This window comes from Gigantopelta aegis, chromosome 13, assembly GCF_016097555.1.
Source record: "Gigantopelta aegis isolate Gae_Host chromosome 13, Gae_host_genome, whole genome shotgun sequence".
Classification (NCBI taxonomy): Eukaryota; Metazoa; Mollusca; class Gastropoda; order Neomphalida; family Peltospiridae; genus Gigantopelta; species Gigantopelta aegis.
In genome coordinates, this window is record NC_054711.1 from 24,868,550 (window position 1) to 24,884,097 (window position 15,548).

Consider the following 15,548-nt stretch of genomic DNA (forward strand, 5'->3'; position numbering starts at 1 on the left):
GGGGTTGGGTGGGGCAGAATATTCATATTTACAAAACAAACTTACCTGCAACATTGGTCCCAAAAAGATTTCACTAGCCGTCTGGCATGGCAATAGTAGTTATTTACTAGCCCAACATTGAATATCACTAGCCATGGGAGTGGCGCTACCATAATCTAGAAGCCCTGTCTGGCATGGCAATAGTAGTTATTTACTAGCCCAACATTGAATATCACTAGCCATGGGAGTGGGGCTACCATAATCTAGAAGCCCTGTCTGGCATGGCAATAGTAGTTATTTACTAGCCCAACATTGAATATCACTAGCCATGGGAGTGGGGCTACCATAATCTAGAAGCCCTGTCTGGCATGGCAATAGTAGTTATTTACTAGCCCAACATTGAATATCACTAGCCATGGGAGTGGGGCTACCATAATCTAGAAGCCCTGTCTGGCATGGCAATAGTAGTTATTTACTAGCCCAACATTGAATATCACTAGCCATGGGAGTGGGGCTACCATAATCTAGAAGCCCTGTCTGGCATGGCAATAGTAGTTATTTACTAGCCCAACATTGAATATCACTAGCCATGGGAGTGGGGCTACCATAATCTAGAAGCCCTGTCTGGCATGGCAATAGTAGTTATTTACTAGCCCAACATTGAATATCACTAGCCATGGGAGTGGGGCTACCATAATCTAGAAGCCCTGTCTGGCATGGCAATAGTAGTTATTTACTAGCCCAACATTGAATATCACTAGCCATGGGAGTGGGGCTACCATAATCTAGAAGCCCTGTCTGGCATGGCAATAGTAGTTATTTACTAGCCCAACATTGAATATCACTAGCCATGGGAGTGGGGCTACCATAATCTAGAAGCCCTGTCTGGCATGGCAATAGTAGTTATTTACTAGCCCAACATTGAATATCACTAGCCATGGGAGTGGGGCTACCATAATCTAGAAGCCCTGTCTGGCATGGCAATAGTAGTTATTTACTAGCCCAACATTGAATATCACTAGCCATGGGAGTGGGGCTACCATAATCTAGAAGCCCTGTCTGGCATGGCAATAGTAGTTATTTACTAGCCCAACATTGAATATCACTAGCCATGGGAGTGGGGCTACCATAATCTAGAAGCCCTGTCTGGCATGGCAATAGTAGTTATTTACTAGCCCAACATTGAATATCACTAGCCATGGGAGTGGGGCTACCATAATCTAGAAGCCCTGTCTGGCATGGCAATAGTAGTTATTTACTAGCCCAACATTGAATATCACTAGCCATGGGAGTGGGGCTACCATAATCTAGAAGCCCTGTCTGGCATGGCAATAGTAGTTATTTACTAGCCCAACATTGAATATCACTAGCCATGGGAGTGGGGCTACCATAATCTAGAAGCCCTGTCTGGCATGGCAATAGTAGTTATTTACTAGCCCAACATTGAATATCACTAGCCATGGGAGTGGGGCTACCATAATCTAGAAGCCCTGTCTGGCATGGCAATAGTAGTTATTTACTAGCCCAACATTGAATATCACTAGCCATGGGAGTGGGGCTACCATAATCTAGAAGCCCTGTCTGGCATGGCAATAGTAGTTATTTACTAGCCCAACATTGAATATCACTAGCCATGGGAGTGGGGCTACCATAATCTAGAAGCCCTGTCTGGCATGGCAATAGTAGTTATTTACTAGCCCAACATTGAATATCACTAGCCATGGGAGTGGGGCTACCATAATCTAGAAGCCCTGTCTGGCATGGCAATAGTAGTTATTTACTAGCCCAACATTGAATATCACTAGCCATGGGAGTGGGGCTACCATAATCTAGAAGCCCTGTCTGGCATGGCAATAGTAGTTATTTACTAGCCCAACATTGAATATCACTAGCCATGGGAGTGGGGCTACCATAATCTAGAAGCCCTGTCTGGCATGGCAATAGTAGTTATTTACTAGCCCAACATTGAATATCACTAGCCATGGGAGTGGGGCTACCATAATCTAGAAGCCCTGTCTGGCATGGCAATAGTAGTTATTTACTAGCCCAACATTGAATATCACTAGCCATGGGAGTGGGGCTACCATAATCTAGAAGCCCTGTCTGGCATGGCAATAGTAGTTATTTACTAGCCCAACATTGAATATCACTAGCCATGGGAGTGGGGCTACCATAATCTAGAAGCCCTGTCTGGCATGGCAATAGTAGTTATTTACTAGCCCAACATTGAATATCACTAGCCATGGGAGTGGGGCTACCATAATCTAGAAGCCCTGTCTGGCATGGCAATAGTAGTTATTTACTAGCCCAACATTGAATATCACTAGCCATGGGAGTGGGGCTACCATAATCTAGAAGCCCTGTCTGGCATGGCAATAGTAGTTATTTACTAGCCCAACATTGAATATCACTAGCCATGGGAGTGGGGCTACCATAATCTAGAAGCCCTGTCTGGCATGGCAATAGTAGTTATTTACTAGCCCAACATTGAATATCACTAGCCATGGGAGTGGGGCTACCATAATCTAGAAGCCCTGTCGGGCATGGCAATAGTAGTTATTTACTAGCCCAACATTGAATATCACTAGCCATGGGAGTGGGGCTACCATAATCTAGAAGCCCTGTCGGGCATGGCAATAGTAGTTATTTACTAGCCCAACATTGAATATCACTAGCCATGGGAGTGGGGCTACCATAATCTAGAAGCCCTGTCTGGCATGGCAATAGTAGTTATTTACTAGCCCAACATTGAATATCACTAGCCATGGGAGTGGGGCTACCATAATCTAGAAGCCCTGTCGGGCATGGCAATAGTAGTTATTTACTAGCCCAACATTGAATATCACTAGCCATGGGAGTGGGGCTACCATAATCTAGAAGCCCTGTCTGGCATGGCAATAGTAGTTATTTACTAGCCCAACATTGAATATCACTAGCCCAACATTGAATATCACTAGCCATGGGAGTGGGGCTACCATAATCTAGAAGCCCTGTCTGGCATGGCAATAGTAGTTATTTACTAGCCCAACATTGAATATCACTAGCCATGGGAGTGGGGCTACCATAATCTAGAAGCCCTGTCTGGCATGGCAATAGTAGTTATTTACTAGCCCAACATTGAATATCACTAGCCATGGGAGTGGGGCTACCATAATCTAGAAGCCCTGTCGGGCATGGCAATAGTAGTTATTTACTAGCCCAACATTGAATATCACTAGCCATGGGAGTGGGGCTACCATAATCTAGAAGCCCTGTCGGGCATGGCAATAGTAGTTATTTACTAGCCCAACATTGAATATCACTAGCCATGGGAGTGGGGCTACCATAATCTAGAAGCCCTGTCGGGCATGGCAATAGTAGTTATTTACTAGCCCAACATTGAATATCACTAGCCATGGGAGTGGGGCTACCATAATCTAGAAGCCCTGTCGGGCATGGCAATAGTAGTTATTTACTAGCCCAACATTGAATATCACTAGCCATGGGAGTGGGGCTACCATAATCTAGAAGCCCTGTCGGGCATGGCAATAGTAGTTATTTACTAGCCCAACATTGAATATCACTAGCCACGGGAGTGGGGCTACCATAATCTAGAAGCCCTGTCTGGCATGGCAATAGTAGTTATTTACTAGCCCAACATTGAATATCACTAGCCATGGGAGTGGGGCTACCATAATCTAGAAGCCCTGTCTGGCATGGCAATAGTAGTTATTTACTAGCCCAACATTGAATATCACTAGCCATGGGAGTGGGGCTACCATAATCTAGAAGCCCTGTCTGGCATGGCAATAGTAGTTATTTACTAGCCCAACATTGAATATCACTAGCCATGGGAGTGGGGCTACCATAATCTAGAAGCCCTGTCTGGCATGGCAATAGTAGTTATTTACTAGCCCAACATTGAATATCACTAGCCATGGGAGTGGGGCTACCATAATCTAGAAGCCCTGTCTGGCATGGCAATAGTAGTTATTTACTAGCCCAACATTGAATATCACTAGCCATGGGAGTGGGGCTACCATAATCTAGAAGCCCTGTCTGGCATGGCAATAGTAGTTATTTACTAGCCCAACATTGAATATCACTAGCCATGGGAGTGGGGCTACCATAATCTAGAAGCCCTGTCTGGCATGGCAATAGTAGTTATTTACTAGCCCAACATTGAATATCACTAGCCATGGGAGTGGGGCTACCATAATCTAGAAGCCCTGTCTGGCATGGCAATAGTAGTTATTTACTAGCCCAACATTGAATATCACTAGCCACGGGAGTGGGGCTACCATAATCTAGAAGCCCTGTCGGGCATGGCAATAGTAGTTATTTACTAGCCCAACATTGAATATCACTAGCCACGGGAGTGGGGCTACCATAATCTAGAAGCCCTGTCGGGCATGGCAATAGTAGTTATTTACTAGCCCAACATTGAATATCACTAGCCATGGGAGTGGGGCTACCAAAATGTCTAGAAGCCCTGTCTGGCATGGCAATAGTTTATTTACTAGCCCAACATTGAATATCACTAGCCACGGGAGTGGGGCTACCATAATCTAGAAGCCCTGTCTGGCATGGCAATAGTAGTTATTTACTAGCCCAACATTGAATATCACTAGCCATGGGAGTGGGGCTACCATAATCTAGAAGCCCTGTCTGGCATGGCAATAGTAGTTATTTACTAGCCCAACATTGAATATCACTAGCCATGGGAGTGGGGCTACCATAATCTAGAAGCCCTGGCTTATCAAACCTTCCTTACCTAAAATTTACAAGTTTTCCTTTTTTCATTATTTATTATACCAAATATTGCAATTATTTTTTGGGGCTATTTAAAAAAATGGTAGTATGAATTTTTAACTTTGTTAATAATGAATATAAAATATCACATTTATGAAAATACTTGTCAATAGTTTTATAAAATATACATTGCAAAGCAAATTTTAAATAGAAAAACAACAAACAATTCTTCGGAGCCTTTCCCAGGATAAAGATGCTGACAGCCGGTTTCTCATCTGAAACAGATACAAACTGGCATTGTTATAAACATTCGCCTCATTAGGACTTTAAGAAGCTCATCCCTAGTTACTGGTCAGTGTAAAATAGTTTCAGCTTTTACAGCCTTTTAAAAAAAAAAAAACTTGCACAATACATGTACACTTGCAAATTTTTTTTAATTATCATTTCCTCTGTAAGACTATACATGTATGCCAATATTTCATATTGTTTCTGGTCATACTGGTTTGTACTAACCCAAAATCAGTCCTTCATATCTGAGGTGCGCGATTGCACTTGTACCCTCAAATGCTGCTTACTTTAATTATAAGCAGAGTACGTTTTTTAGTTTTTTATTCTCCACTTTAAAATATGATAACTGTGCACCTGTCACTGGTTACTGAATAGAAGCTGCTTTAAGCCAGTTGACCTAGTATCTAAAATATATCATTATATTATTGTATTATTATCAGTGATTGTCCACTTTAAAATATGATAACTGTGCACCTGTCACTGGTTACTGAATAGAAGCTGCTTTAAGCCCAGTTGGCCCTAGTATTTAAAATATATCATTATATTATTATATTATTATCAGTGATTTTTCAATGTACCGTATTCAAAATTTATTTTTGTCAATATGTCCAAGCTTTACTCTCCATTTTTTTAATGAAACTTGAATCACTCGCCTGGAAGTTATGAGGAGAGTGATTTATCATGTGCAGTTTTCAAAAGTGAAGAACAGCCAAATTTTATGTCACACAAAACAAGGTACAAATGTATGTACCTCGAAGTGTTACATTTTTTTAATGAAACTTGAATTACTCGCCTGGAAGTTATGAGGAGAGTGATTTATCACCTGCAGTTTTCAAAAGTGAAGAATAGCCAAATTTTATGTCACACAAAAAAAGGTACAAAGGTATGTACCTCGAAGTGTTAAATTTTTTGGATATAAATTGTCAAATATCATATGTAAAATTTTACTCAATCAATGTTTAGAAGTCACTTATGATCGAAACTTGCTAACATAATATAACACAGCAAAGAATTACCCAAAAGTCTAAACATTGGTCCATAGTTAATTTTGTTAAGTACAGTAGAATCTCATTGGCTCGAACGCCCAATGGTCGAACCTACCGGTATTCTTGAACCAAGAACAATGTCCCGATTTTTTTCTCTATTAAACCCTTTTATTTTGGTGCTGATTGGTCGAATACCCCTAGGGTCGAACAGAAGCTTTCTCTCGAACCAGTTTATTAGTCCGAACTGTAAAATTAAACATATATAGCTCGAACGACTAAGTCTATCTGAAGTCTATCCGAAGAAATACAAAAAATAATTTATATTTATTTATAAATTTTTCATTGACCCTTTCACGTCAGTCACAAAGTAAGTTAATATAAATTCGGAAGTGGAACGAATTAATCCTAGATCATATGCCGGCTTCTCATGTTGTTTATTTAGCACCTATCGGTAATTATCTTTCTAGTGCAGATAATAGTACTACGATAATCGTGAGCTGAATGAACTTTGCATGAAACACCAATCAATTGGTGAGCTTAGTTCGGCCTTGCCGGTTTACTTTAATCATTTTAATCGCTATTTTGTTTTTAACTTGAAATACAGGAGAGATCAATGTAATGTAGTGATTGCAACAATAAAAGGTAAAGGGCCTCCGCCTGTGCTTCATGCACTTTCATTCTTTTCTCAACGTTGTCAATATGTCGCAAAAGATTCTACAACAGCATAATAAAGAACGATTTTTTAAATTAATAAATATTCATAAATACAGACTACCAGTGTGTTTGTTATTTGTTTATTCAATGGTGATAAATAATAGTTACAAATATGTATCTCATCCGACATTTGAAGGCGACTTCGTTACTCATGAGTCAATCGGCCAGTTTTACGGAAATATGCGAGGTATTCCGATTGGTTTTTGTGTTACAGAAGCACCCGACAACGGCCGAATGCATTGTTCGAACTACCCGATGGGTCGAACATACTTTGACAGTGTTCGAGCCAATGAGATTCTACTGTATATTCTAAAATAAGCTAAAAACCCCAAAACAAAACCCAAACCCAGGTATAATTTGGAATATGACTTTAGCTATGGCCCTGACTTCAGTGTTTACAGAGGTGATCAAGATAAACATCAACTTAATAATAACACCCCAATTACCTTACTCAGCATGTTCACAGACTTTTGCCGTACAACTCTTCTTGAGATAGGAGACCTGAAAAATTAATTTACAGTTCTTAATCACAGATCAAATATATGTTAGTCTTTTCATTCTAAAATAAAATAAAAGGCAGAACAAATATTGTTTTTAAGTATATGGCTTAATTAGTTTCTCTCTCTCCAAAAAGAAAATTGCATTTACTAAATAAAATTTATGACATTTGGTAGAAGACTATACATTGTACAGTTATTTGAGAATCTTCCATCTTCTATTTATGAATACCAGCCCTGGCATTTAAAATGCCCACCTATATTTTTTTAAAAAAAGAAACCTACATAGACACTTGAACAGAAGATGAACATTGTACAAAGTTTTAGAACAATTCAATCAAAATTGTAGGATATTTCAAAGGAAAAGTTGACAGATACAAGATGGTCTCTGGATAAATAGGTATCAGAAATATTCTACTGATGAACGTCATAGCAGAGCAAAAATGTTTAACAAATGACTACTCCCATTTTTCACAGAGGGATGCAGCCCAGTGATAAAGCGCTCAGTTGATGTGTGGTCAATCTGGGATCGTTATCTCATTCCTGCCAGTCTATCATGACTGGTATATCAAAGGCAGTGGTATGTGCTATCCTGTCTGTGGGAAAGTGCAAATAAAAGATCCCTTGCTACATTAGAAAAAATGTAGCGGGTTTCCTCTGATGACTACATGTCAGAAATATCAAAAGTTTGACATCCAATAGCCAATGATTAATTAATCAATGTGCTCTAGTGGTGTCGTTAAACAACTCCCATTTTTCCTATGAGTGGACATACATTTGTGATCTGGATATAAAATCATAATTACGGAGCCTCCCCTCCCCTGTGTATTACCAATCCTGCAATATTTCAAATACACAGGCATGTGATTGAAACATTTAAAAAAAACTTGAAAATGATACGTGTGCCGAAGGCATGTAATCGAGTGCAGAATGCACGAGATGACTAGGGGGGTCTGGGGGTATGAACATTTTTTAAAAAGCGGAATTCCGCCAATTAGCGGAAGAATCACATGCCTGAATACATTCAGTTGGATACTTACTTAAAAACCGACTGTGGTTTCTTCTTGTCTCTCACATTGTGATCCTGTAATAATAATAGATTGTTATCAGTATTCTCTTCAAACAGGTTAGCGTTCAACCCACCCAGGTTCTGGTGATCCTGTAATAATAATAGATTGTTATCAGTATTCTCTTCAGTCGGGCTAGCGTTCAACCCACCCAGGTTCTGGTGATCCTGTAATAATAATAGATTGTTGTCAGTATTCTCTTCAGTCGGGCTAGCGTTCAACCCACCCAGGCTCTGGTGATCCTGTAATAATAATAGATTGTTGTCAGTATTCTCTTCAGTCGGGCTAGCGTTCAACCCACCCAGGCTCTGGTGATCCTGTAATAATAATAGATTGTTGTCAGTATTCTCTTCAGTCGGGTTAGCGTTCAACCCACCCAGGCTCTGGTGATCCTGTAATAATAATAGATTGTTATCAGTATTCTCTTCAGTCGGGCTAGCGTTCAACCCACCCAGGCTCTGGTGATCCTGTAATAATAATAGATTGTTATCAGTATTCTCTTCAGTCGGGCTAGCGTTCAACCCACCCAGGCTCTGGTGATCCTGTAATAATAATAGATTGTTATCAGTATTCTCTTCAGTCGGGCTAGCGTTCAACCCACCCAGGCTCTGGTGATCCTGTAATAATAATAGATTGTTATCAGTATTCTCTTCAGTCGGGCTAGCGTTCAACCCACCCAGGCTGGTGATCCTGTAATAATAATAGATTGTTCAGTATCCTCTTCAGTAAACCCACCCAGGCTCTGGTGATCCTGTAAACCCACCCAGGCTCTGGTGAGATTGTTATCAGTATTCTCTTCTCAGGTCAGTCGGGGCTAGCGTTCAACCCACCCAGGCTCTGGTGATCCTGTAATAATAATAGATTGTTATCAGTATTCTCTTCAGTCAGGCTAGCGTTCAACCCACCCAGGTTCTGGTGATCCTGTAATAATAATAGATTGTTATCAGTATTCTCTTCAGTCAGGCTAGCGTTCAACCCACCCAGGCTCTGGTGATCCTGTAATAATAATAGATTGTTATCAGTATTCTCTTCAGTCAGGCTAGCGTTCAACCCACCCAGGCTCTGGTGATCCTGTAATAATAATAGATTGTTATCAGTATTCTCTTCAGTCAGGCTCTTCAGTCAGCGCGTTCAACCCACCCAGGCTCTGGTGATCCTGTAATAATAATAGATTGTTATCAGTATTCTCTTCAGTCAGGCTAGCGTTCAACCCACCCAGTCTGGTGATCCTGTAATAATAATAGATTGTTATCAGTATTCAAGGCTAGCCCCACAACACTGGTTCTGGTGATCCTGTAATAATAATAGATTGTTATCAGTATTGTTTTCAGTCTCTTCAGTCGGCTAGCGTTCATCTGGTGATCCTGTAATAATAATAGATTGTTATCAGTATTCTCTTCAGTCAGGCTAGCGTTCAACCCACCCAGGTTCTGGTGATCCTGTAATAATAATAGATTGTTATCAGTATTCTCTTCAGTCAGGCAATCAGCGTTCAACCCACCCAGGCTCTGGTGATCCTGTAATAATAATAGATTGTTATCAGTATTCTCTTCAGTCAGGCTAGCGTTCAACCCACCCAGGCTCTGGTGATCCTGTAATAATAATAGATTGTTATCAGTATTCCCTTCAGTCAGGTTAGCGTTCAACCCACCCAGGCTCTGGTGATCCTGTAATAATAATAGATTGTTATCAGTATTCTCTTCAGTCAGGCTAGCGTTCAACCCACCCAGGCTCTGGTGATCCTGTAATAATAATAATGTTGTCAGTATTCTCTTCAGTCGGGTAGCGTTCAACCCACCCAGGCTCTGGTAATAAAAATAATAATAATAATAGTCGGGTAATAACCCACCCATAATAATAATAAGTAATAGTAAATAGATAATTATAATAATAATAAGCGTTCATAATAATAATAATAATAACAGCAGCAGCAGCAGCAGCATAATATAATAATAATAATAATAATAATAATAATAATAATAATAACAATAACAATAATGTCTCCTAGTGAGCTTATCAAATTTTCAAGGGACATAACTGTGAAAAATGGGTAAATCTCTATGACAGTCAAACTTAATTTCTAACAGAACATACCAAGCTAGTAAAAATATTTCAGCTGAATATCTTGAGGCATTACAAAAACAAAATTGGATTCACACTCCCCCCCCCCCCCCCGTATCTCCTTAATTCAAGGGTCATAACTCTGTACAAATTGGGTAAATTGCCATGAAAGTCAAACTTGATCTGTAATAGTACATGATAATATATACTTGATTTCAGCTCAATATATTGAGGTATTGCGGAACAACATTCTGAAAAACAAATGTCCATCTTTCCTAAGTTCAAGGGCAATAACTGTCAAAAATGGGTAAATCGTCATTTAAGTCAAACTTGATCTGTAATAGTACATGATAAAGCTATAAACAAAATTTCAGCTCAATATATTGAGGTATTGCGGAACAAGATTCTGAAAAACAAATGTCCATCTTTCCTAAGTTCAAGGACAATAACTGTCAAAAATGGGTAAATCGTCATGAAAGTCAAACTTCATCTGTAATATTATCTGATAAAACTACAGGTACACACAACATTTCAGCTTCATCTCAAAGCATTGTGAAAAAAACCCATCTGGAAAACATGTGGGACAGATGGATGGACAAACAGACAGAAGGATGGAGATAAAATCCATAGTCTCCTCCAGTTCTAGGGGACTAATAATTAATAATAATAATTGTGTCAATGAGTCATTAAAACTTGGTCTGGGTGGGAGCCGGTACAGGGCTGCAAACCCTGTACCTACCAGCCTTATGTCTGATGGCTTAACCACGACGACACCACCGAGGCCGGGGAATGAACTCTCACCCAGAAGTGAACTGTGTAGTGAGACCTTACCAGTGCTTGGGCTTCTTTTACTGTGGGAAATGCGGCAGATTTAAGACTGAATAACCATTCTTCAAATGTCTGTATATTCTACAAGAGAAACAGTACAGTACAATACAATAAAATGGAGAAAACGACACCACTAGAGCACATTCATTTATTAATTATCACCTATTCGATGTCGATCATTTGGTCATTCTGACACATAGTCATCAAAGGAAACCCAATACATTTTTCCATTAGTAGCATCGGATCTTTTATATGCACTTTCCCACAGACAGGAGAGAACATACCACTGCCTTTGACTAGCTGTGTTGCACTGGTTGGAACAAGAAAAAATCCAATCAGTTGAATGGATCTACCAAGGTGATTCGATCCTGTGATGCTAGCACCTCAGGTGAGCACTCAACTGATTGAGCTAAATCCCGTCCCCTATCTTTAAAGAGAATGGTTTAGATAGATATGTGACTCTAAAATAAAAAGTGATGACTGTATTTATCGTTTCTACTGGAGTTAGTTCCTTTTATTTACTTACACATTGTATTTGAAACAAAAAATATTACACAAGATTAATTGCCGCAGAATATGATTATTAGTGTTAAGTAAATCCATGAACGGAGTATTGATCATATATTTAAGAAAGTGTAGTTATGATGTTAAATTAAATACTGTCTTTGTATAAAAATAAAAGAAGGTGTGTAATAAATACAGAACCTCACATATGTTGTTTTCATTTTCTATTTATTGCACTCGTTTATTTTGCACAAGAACATACCACTTCACCACTATGCGGCTTCATGGTATATATTCTTGTGCAAAATAAACAAGTGCAATAAATAGGAAGCAAAAACAACGTATTTTAAATTCTGTATATATACTGTACCCGTAAATATGTAGCCTCCAATAAAGAGTACTTATAAAAATAATTGGTCTTGTATATAAAGTCATCATATCAATAATGTATGCATTTTCGCACTAACATATTTTTGTAAATCATGTCCATGCACAATGTTTGTGACCATTAAAATGTTTTTGAGCCTTCAGAGGACTTGAAGTTCTGCAGTTTCACAATATTCCTATGCTACTGCAATCTTGATGATAGTCGCCATTTTGTCAGTAGCCTATAATGTGATTGAACACTAATTGTGAGGAACATAATGCATCAAGTAAAAAATGTCACAGATGTTATCACATTGTCCAATCTCATGTACACATTGATGAAAATAATTTTAATCGGTGCAGTTTATATAAACATGTATTTAATGTAACAAAAAACTCTCATTCATAACAGAAGTGGATTAAACAAGTGAAACTAAAAGTAAAAACGACATATAGACTGCACCATTATAAAAACTGCCCCTTCTAATTTGAAGAAAACAAATAGTGGGTTATATTCCACAAAATATGGTAGTCTTAAGTAGAAAAGAAACCTGCTACATTTTCCCATTAGTAGCAAAGGATCTTTTATATATACCATCCCACAGACAGGATAGCACATACCACGACCTTTGATATACCAGTCGGTGCGCACTGGCTAGAACGAGATATAGCCCAATTAATGAGCCCACAGATGGGGATCGATCCCAGACCAACCAAGCATCAAGTGAGTGCTTTAATTATGACTGGGCTACATTCGTTCCTTTAGTTTTTAAGCAAAACATAAATTGCTTGTTTGAGCGTACCCACCTTTATTTTGAAGAAGACCATCCATTCTACATATATGTTATATATAGGTCGCAGCAGTTCTTTGGGATCATGCTGCATGGTCCTTATATTCTTACGATGCAGAGGCAGACTATAAATGTTCAAACACAAACAAGTGTAACAGTTAAAAGTCGCAGATACTAGTTTCAACCTCTTAAAGTAAACACAAAGTTTGGTTAATCTACAAATCTGTAAAACATTTGGATAAAGTTACAACAGAACGAAACAAGGGTCTGTGATGTCGAAATGGGGACATACCTTTAAATAATAAACTAGAGCTCGTCTCCATAACCTATATTTCTCAGAGGCAGGTGTTTAAAAAAATATGAAACAATACATTTCACAGGGCTCGGTGAACTCCGCAAACATTATCCATGTAGTCTGGTTATTGCAATACTGGCACAACAAGGATTGTACATGCTTCATCAAATGACAACATATCCGTAACATTGAGCTGGCTGACATAATTATTAGTGTCGACATATCTGCAACTTTGAACTGCCTGACATAATTAGTAGTGTCGACGTATCTGCAACTTTGAGCTGGCTGACATAATTAGTAGTGTCGACGTATCTGCAACTTTGAGCTGGTTGACATAATTAGTAGTGTCGACATATCTGCAACTTTGAACTGCCTGACATAATTAGTAGTGTTGAGATATCTGCAACTTTGTGCTGGCTGACACAATCAGTAGTGTCAACATATCTGCAACTTTGGCTGACATAATTAGTAGAGTCAACATCTCTGCAACTTTGAGCTGGCTGACATATAATTAGTAGCACCGACATATCTGCAACTTTAAGCTGGCTGACATATAATTAGTAGCGCCAACATATCTACAACTTTGAGCTGGCTGACAATTAGTAGTGCATGTTGACATATCTGCAACTTTGAGCTGGCTGATATAATCAGCAGCACAGACATATCTGCAACTTTGAGCTGGCTAATGAAATTAGTAGTGCTGACATATTTGTTCTCGTCCGGTTACAGCAGATGAAGGCAGTTTAATAATTGTTCTTTGCTGGTTTTACTTGTATGACAATTCACAACTCTGAATACCAGATACATTCTGGCATGTTTTGATAAAACATTGCACTTACATGCATTACAAATATAATTAAATCACCAGTATGACATGATCATGCAAAGACAAAAATAATAAATTGAACATATGAGGTTGCCTATATTTGAGATTTTAAAAATGGAATTTGGAAATTTTTTTTTTTTTTTTTGAAAAAAAATTTTAACTTTAAAAAACCCAATAAAACAAAACTATTATAGTAAATGCAGACCTCAACATAAAAATATTGAAGTGATTAATTGCTCTCCTAATATGGGGAGGCATTTACACTAAATACTAGTATTACCATATTGATACCACATAGACATGCAAGTTCGCATGGTAATGGAAGCTAAAAATAAAATCACTCTCCTTGAACTTAGTCTCAGTGGAGTGATCAGGAACGAGCGATAGCTCACAATAAACAGCAGGATCTGTAAATGTGTCATTTGGGACCATGCATATAAGTCTTTTGGGATACAGTGTATATTTTGAGTTTGAGATAAACAAACAAAACTTTACATAAAGAAACATTTGGGACACACTTCTGAAACAAATCAGTCAAAATAGGTCTATATATATATATCTCTCTCTGTAGATCATATAGCATATGTTTAACTGACTCATGATTAGGAACATATAATGAATGAAACTAAAGTTCCGAATATAATGAAAAAACAATCAAAGATTATCAACTCATCAGCTGTTGTAGCTGTGCAATGATCAAAACAAAGATTATCCCAGATATTTTTATAAATTAAGTCATATAAGTAATAATGAAAATTGTTTTTTAAAACATGAAACTCACCCCTCCTCTACTGGTGCCTTGTGATGATCATTATATTGCTGCACGTTGAGTTTCTGTAAATGAAGCAGTGTAAAGTAAATCTGATGTATTGTTCAATTTATACACTAGCACCTACACACATGAGAGAGAGAGAGAGAGAGAGAGAGAGAGAGAGAGAGAGAGAGAGAGAGAGAGAGAGAGAGAGAGAGAGAGAGAGAGAGAGAGAGAGAGAGAGAGAGAGAGAGAGAGACAGACGGACAGAGAGAGAGGGATGTAGAGAAAGAGGAGGAAGGGAGAGAAAAAGAAAGAGAAAGAGATGTACGGTCGGATGGACAGAGAGGGGGAGAGAAAGAGAGAGGGAGGGAAAGAGGGTGGGAAGGGGAGAGGGAGAGGGAGGGAGGGAGGGAGTGTGAGAGTGACACAGATCATATGACTTGAAATGTTTCGAAGTTCGAAATTTAAACTAAAAATTCTTTGTTTAAATAATATCACATTAAAATTCACCGTGTTGTGAAATTTTAGACATCAAAAAATTTAAAAACTAAAAAATATATATTCTGCATGATTTATAGCTAAACTACATGTATCTTTAAGTTGAACACTTATTTGTTTAGAAAAAAATAGCATTAATCAAGGAATAAAAAATCTTGCCTGAATATTTTTTTACCTTTTCCTTGTGACAACCCTCCAATTCTTTTACCGTATATTTCGGCATATAATCCGCTACTTTTTTACTAGGAATTGCAAGGTGCAGTTTATAAAACAGTGTGGTTTATTTATGAATTTTACGGTAACTGCCATGCGTATAAACTGCACTTTTTTTTTATTCTTATAATAATAACATAGCATACCAAA

General features: G+C 38.5%; 1 protein-coding gene across 3 annotated transcripts in view; it reads right to left on the reverse strand.

The window, feature by feature from the left end:
• Window positions 1-4,588: 4,588 nt before the first annotated feature.
• LOC121387096 overlaps window positions 4,589-15,548 on the reverse strand; it is a 30,359-nt gene continuing 19,399 nt past the window's right edge. For all 3 annotated transcript variants that reach the window (XM_041518119.1, XM_041518117.1, XM_041518118.1), the window contains exons 7-12: window positions 14,715-14,767; window positions 12,829-12,937; window positions 11,155-11,232; window positions 8,236-8,279; window positions 7,145-7,199; window positions 4,589-4,985 (exon numbers count right to left, since the gene is read on the reverse strand). In XM_041518119.1, coding sequence (XP_041374053.1) covers window positions 4,914-4,985; window positions 7,145-7,199; window positions 8,236-8,279; window positions 11,155-11,232; window positions 12,829-12,937; window positions 14,715-14,767 — 411 coding nt within the window. In that variant the 3' untranslated portion in view covers window positions 4,589-4,913. The remainder of the gene's footprint in view (window positions 4,986-7,144; window positions 7,200-8,235; window positions 8,280-11,154; window positions 11,233-12,828; window positions 12,938-14,714; window positions 14,768-15,548) is intronic.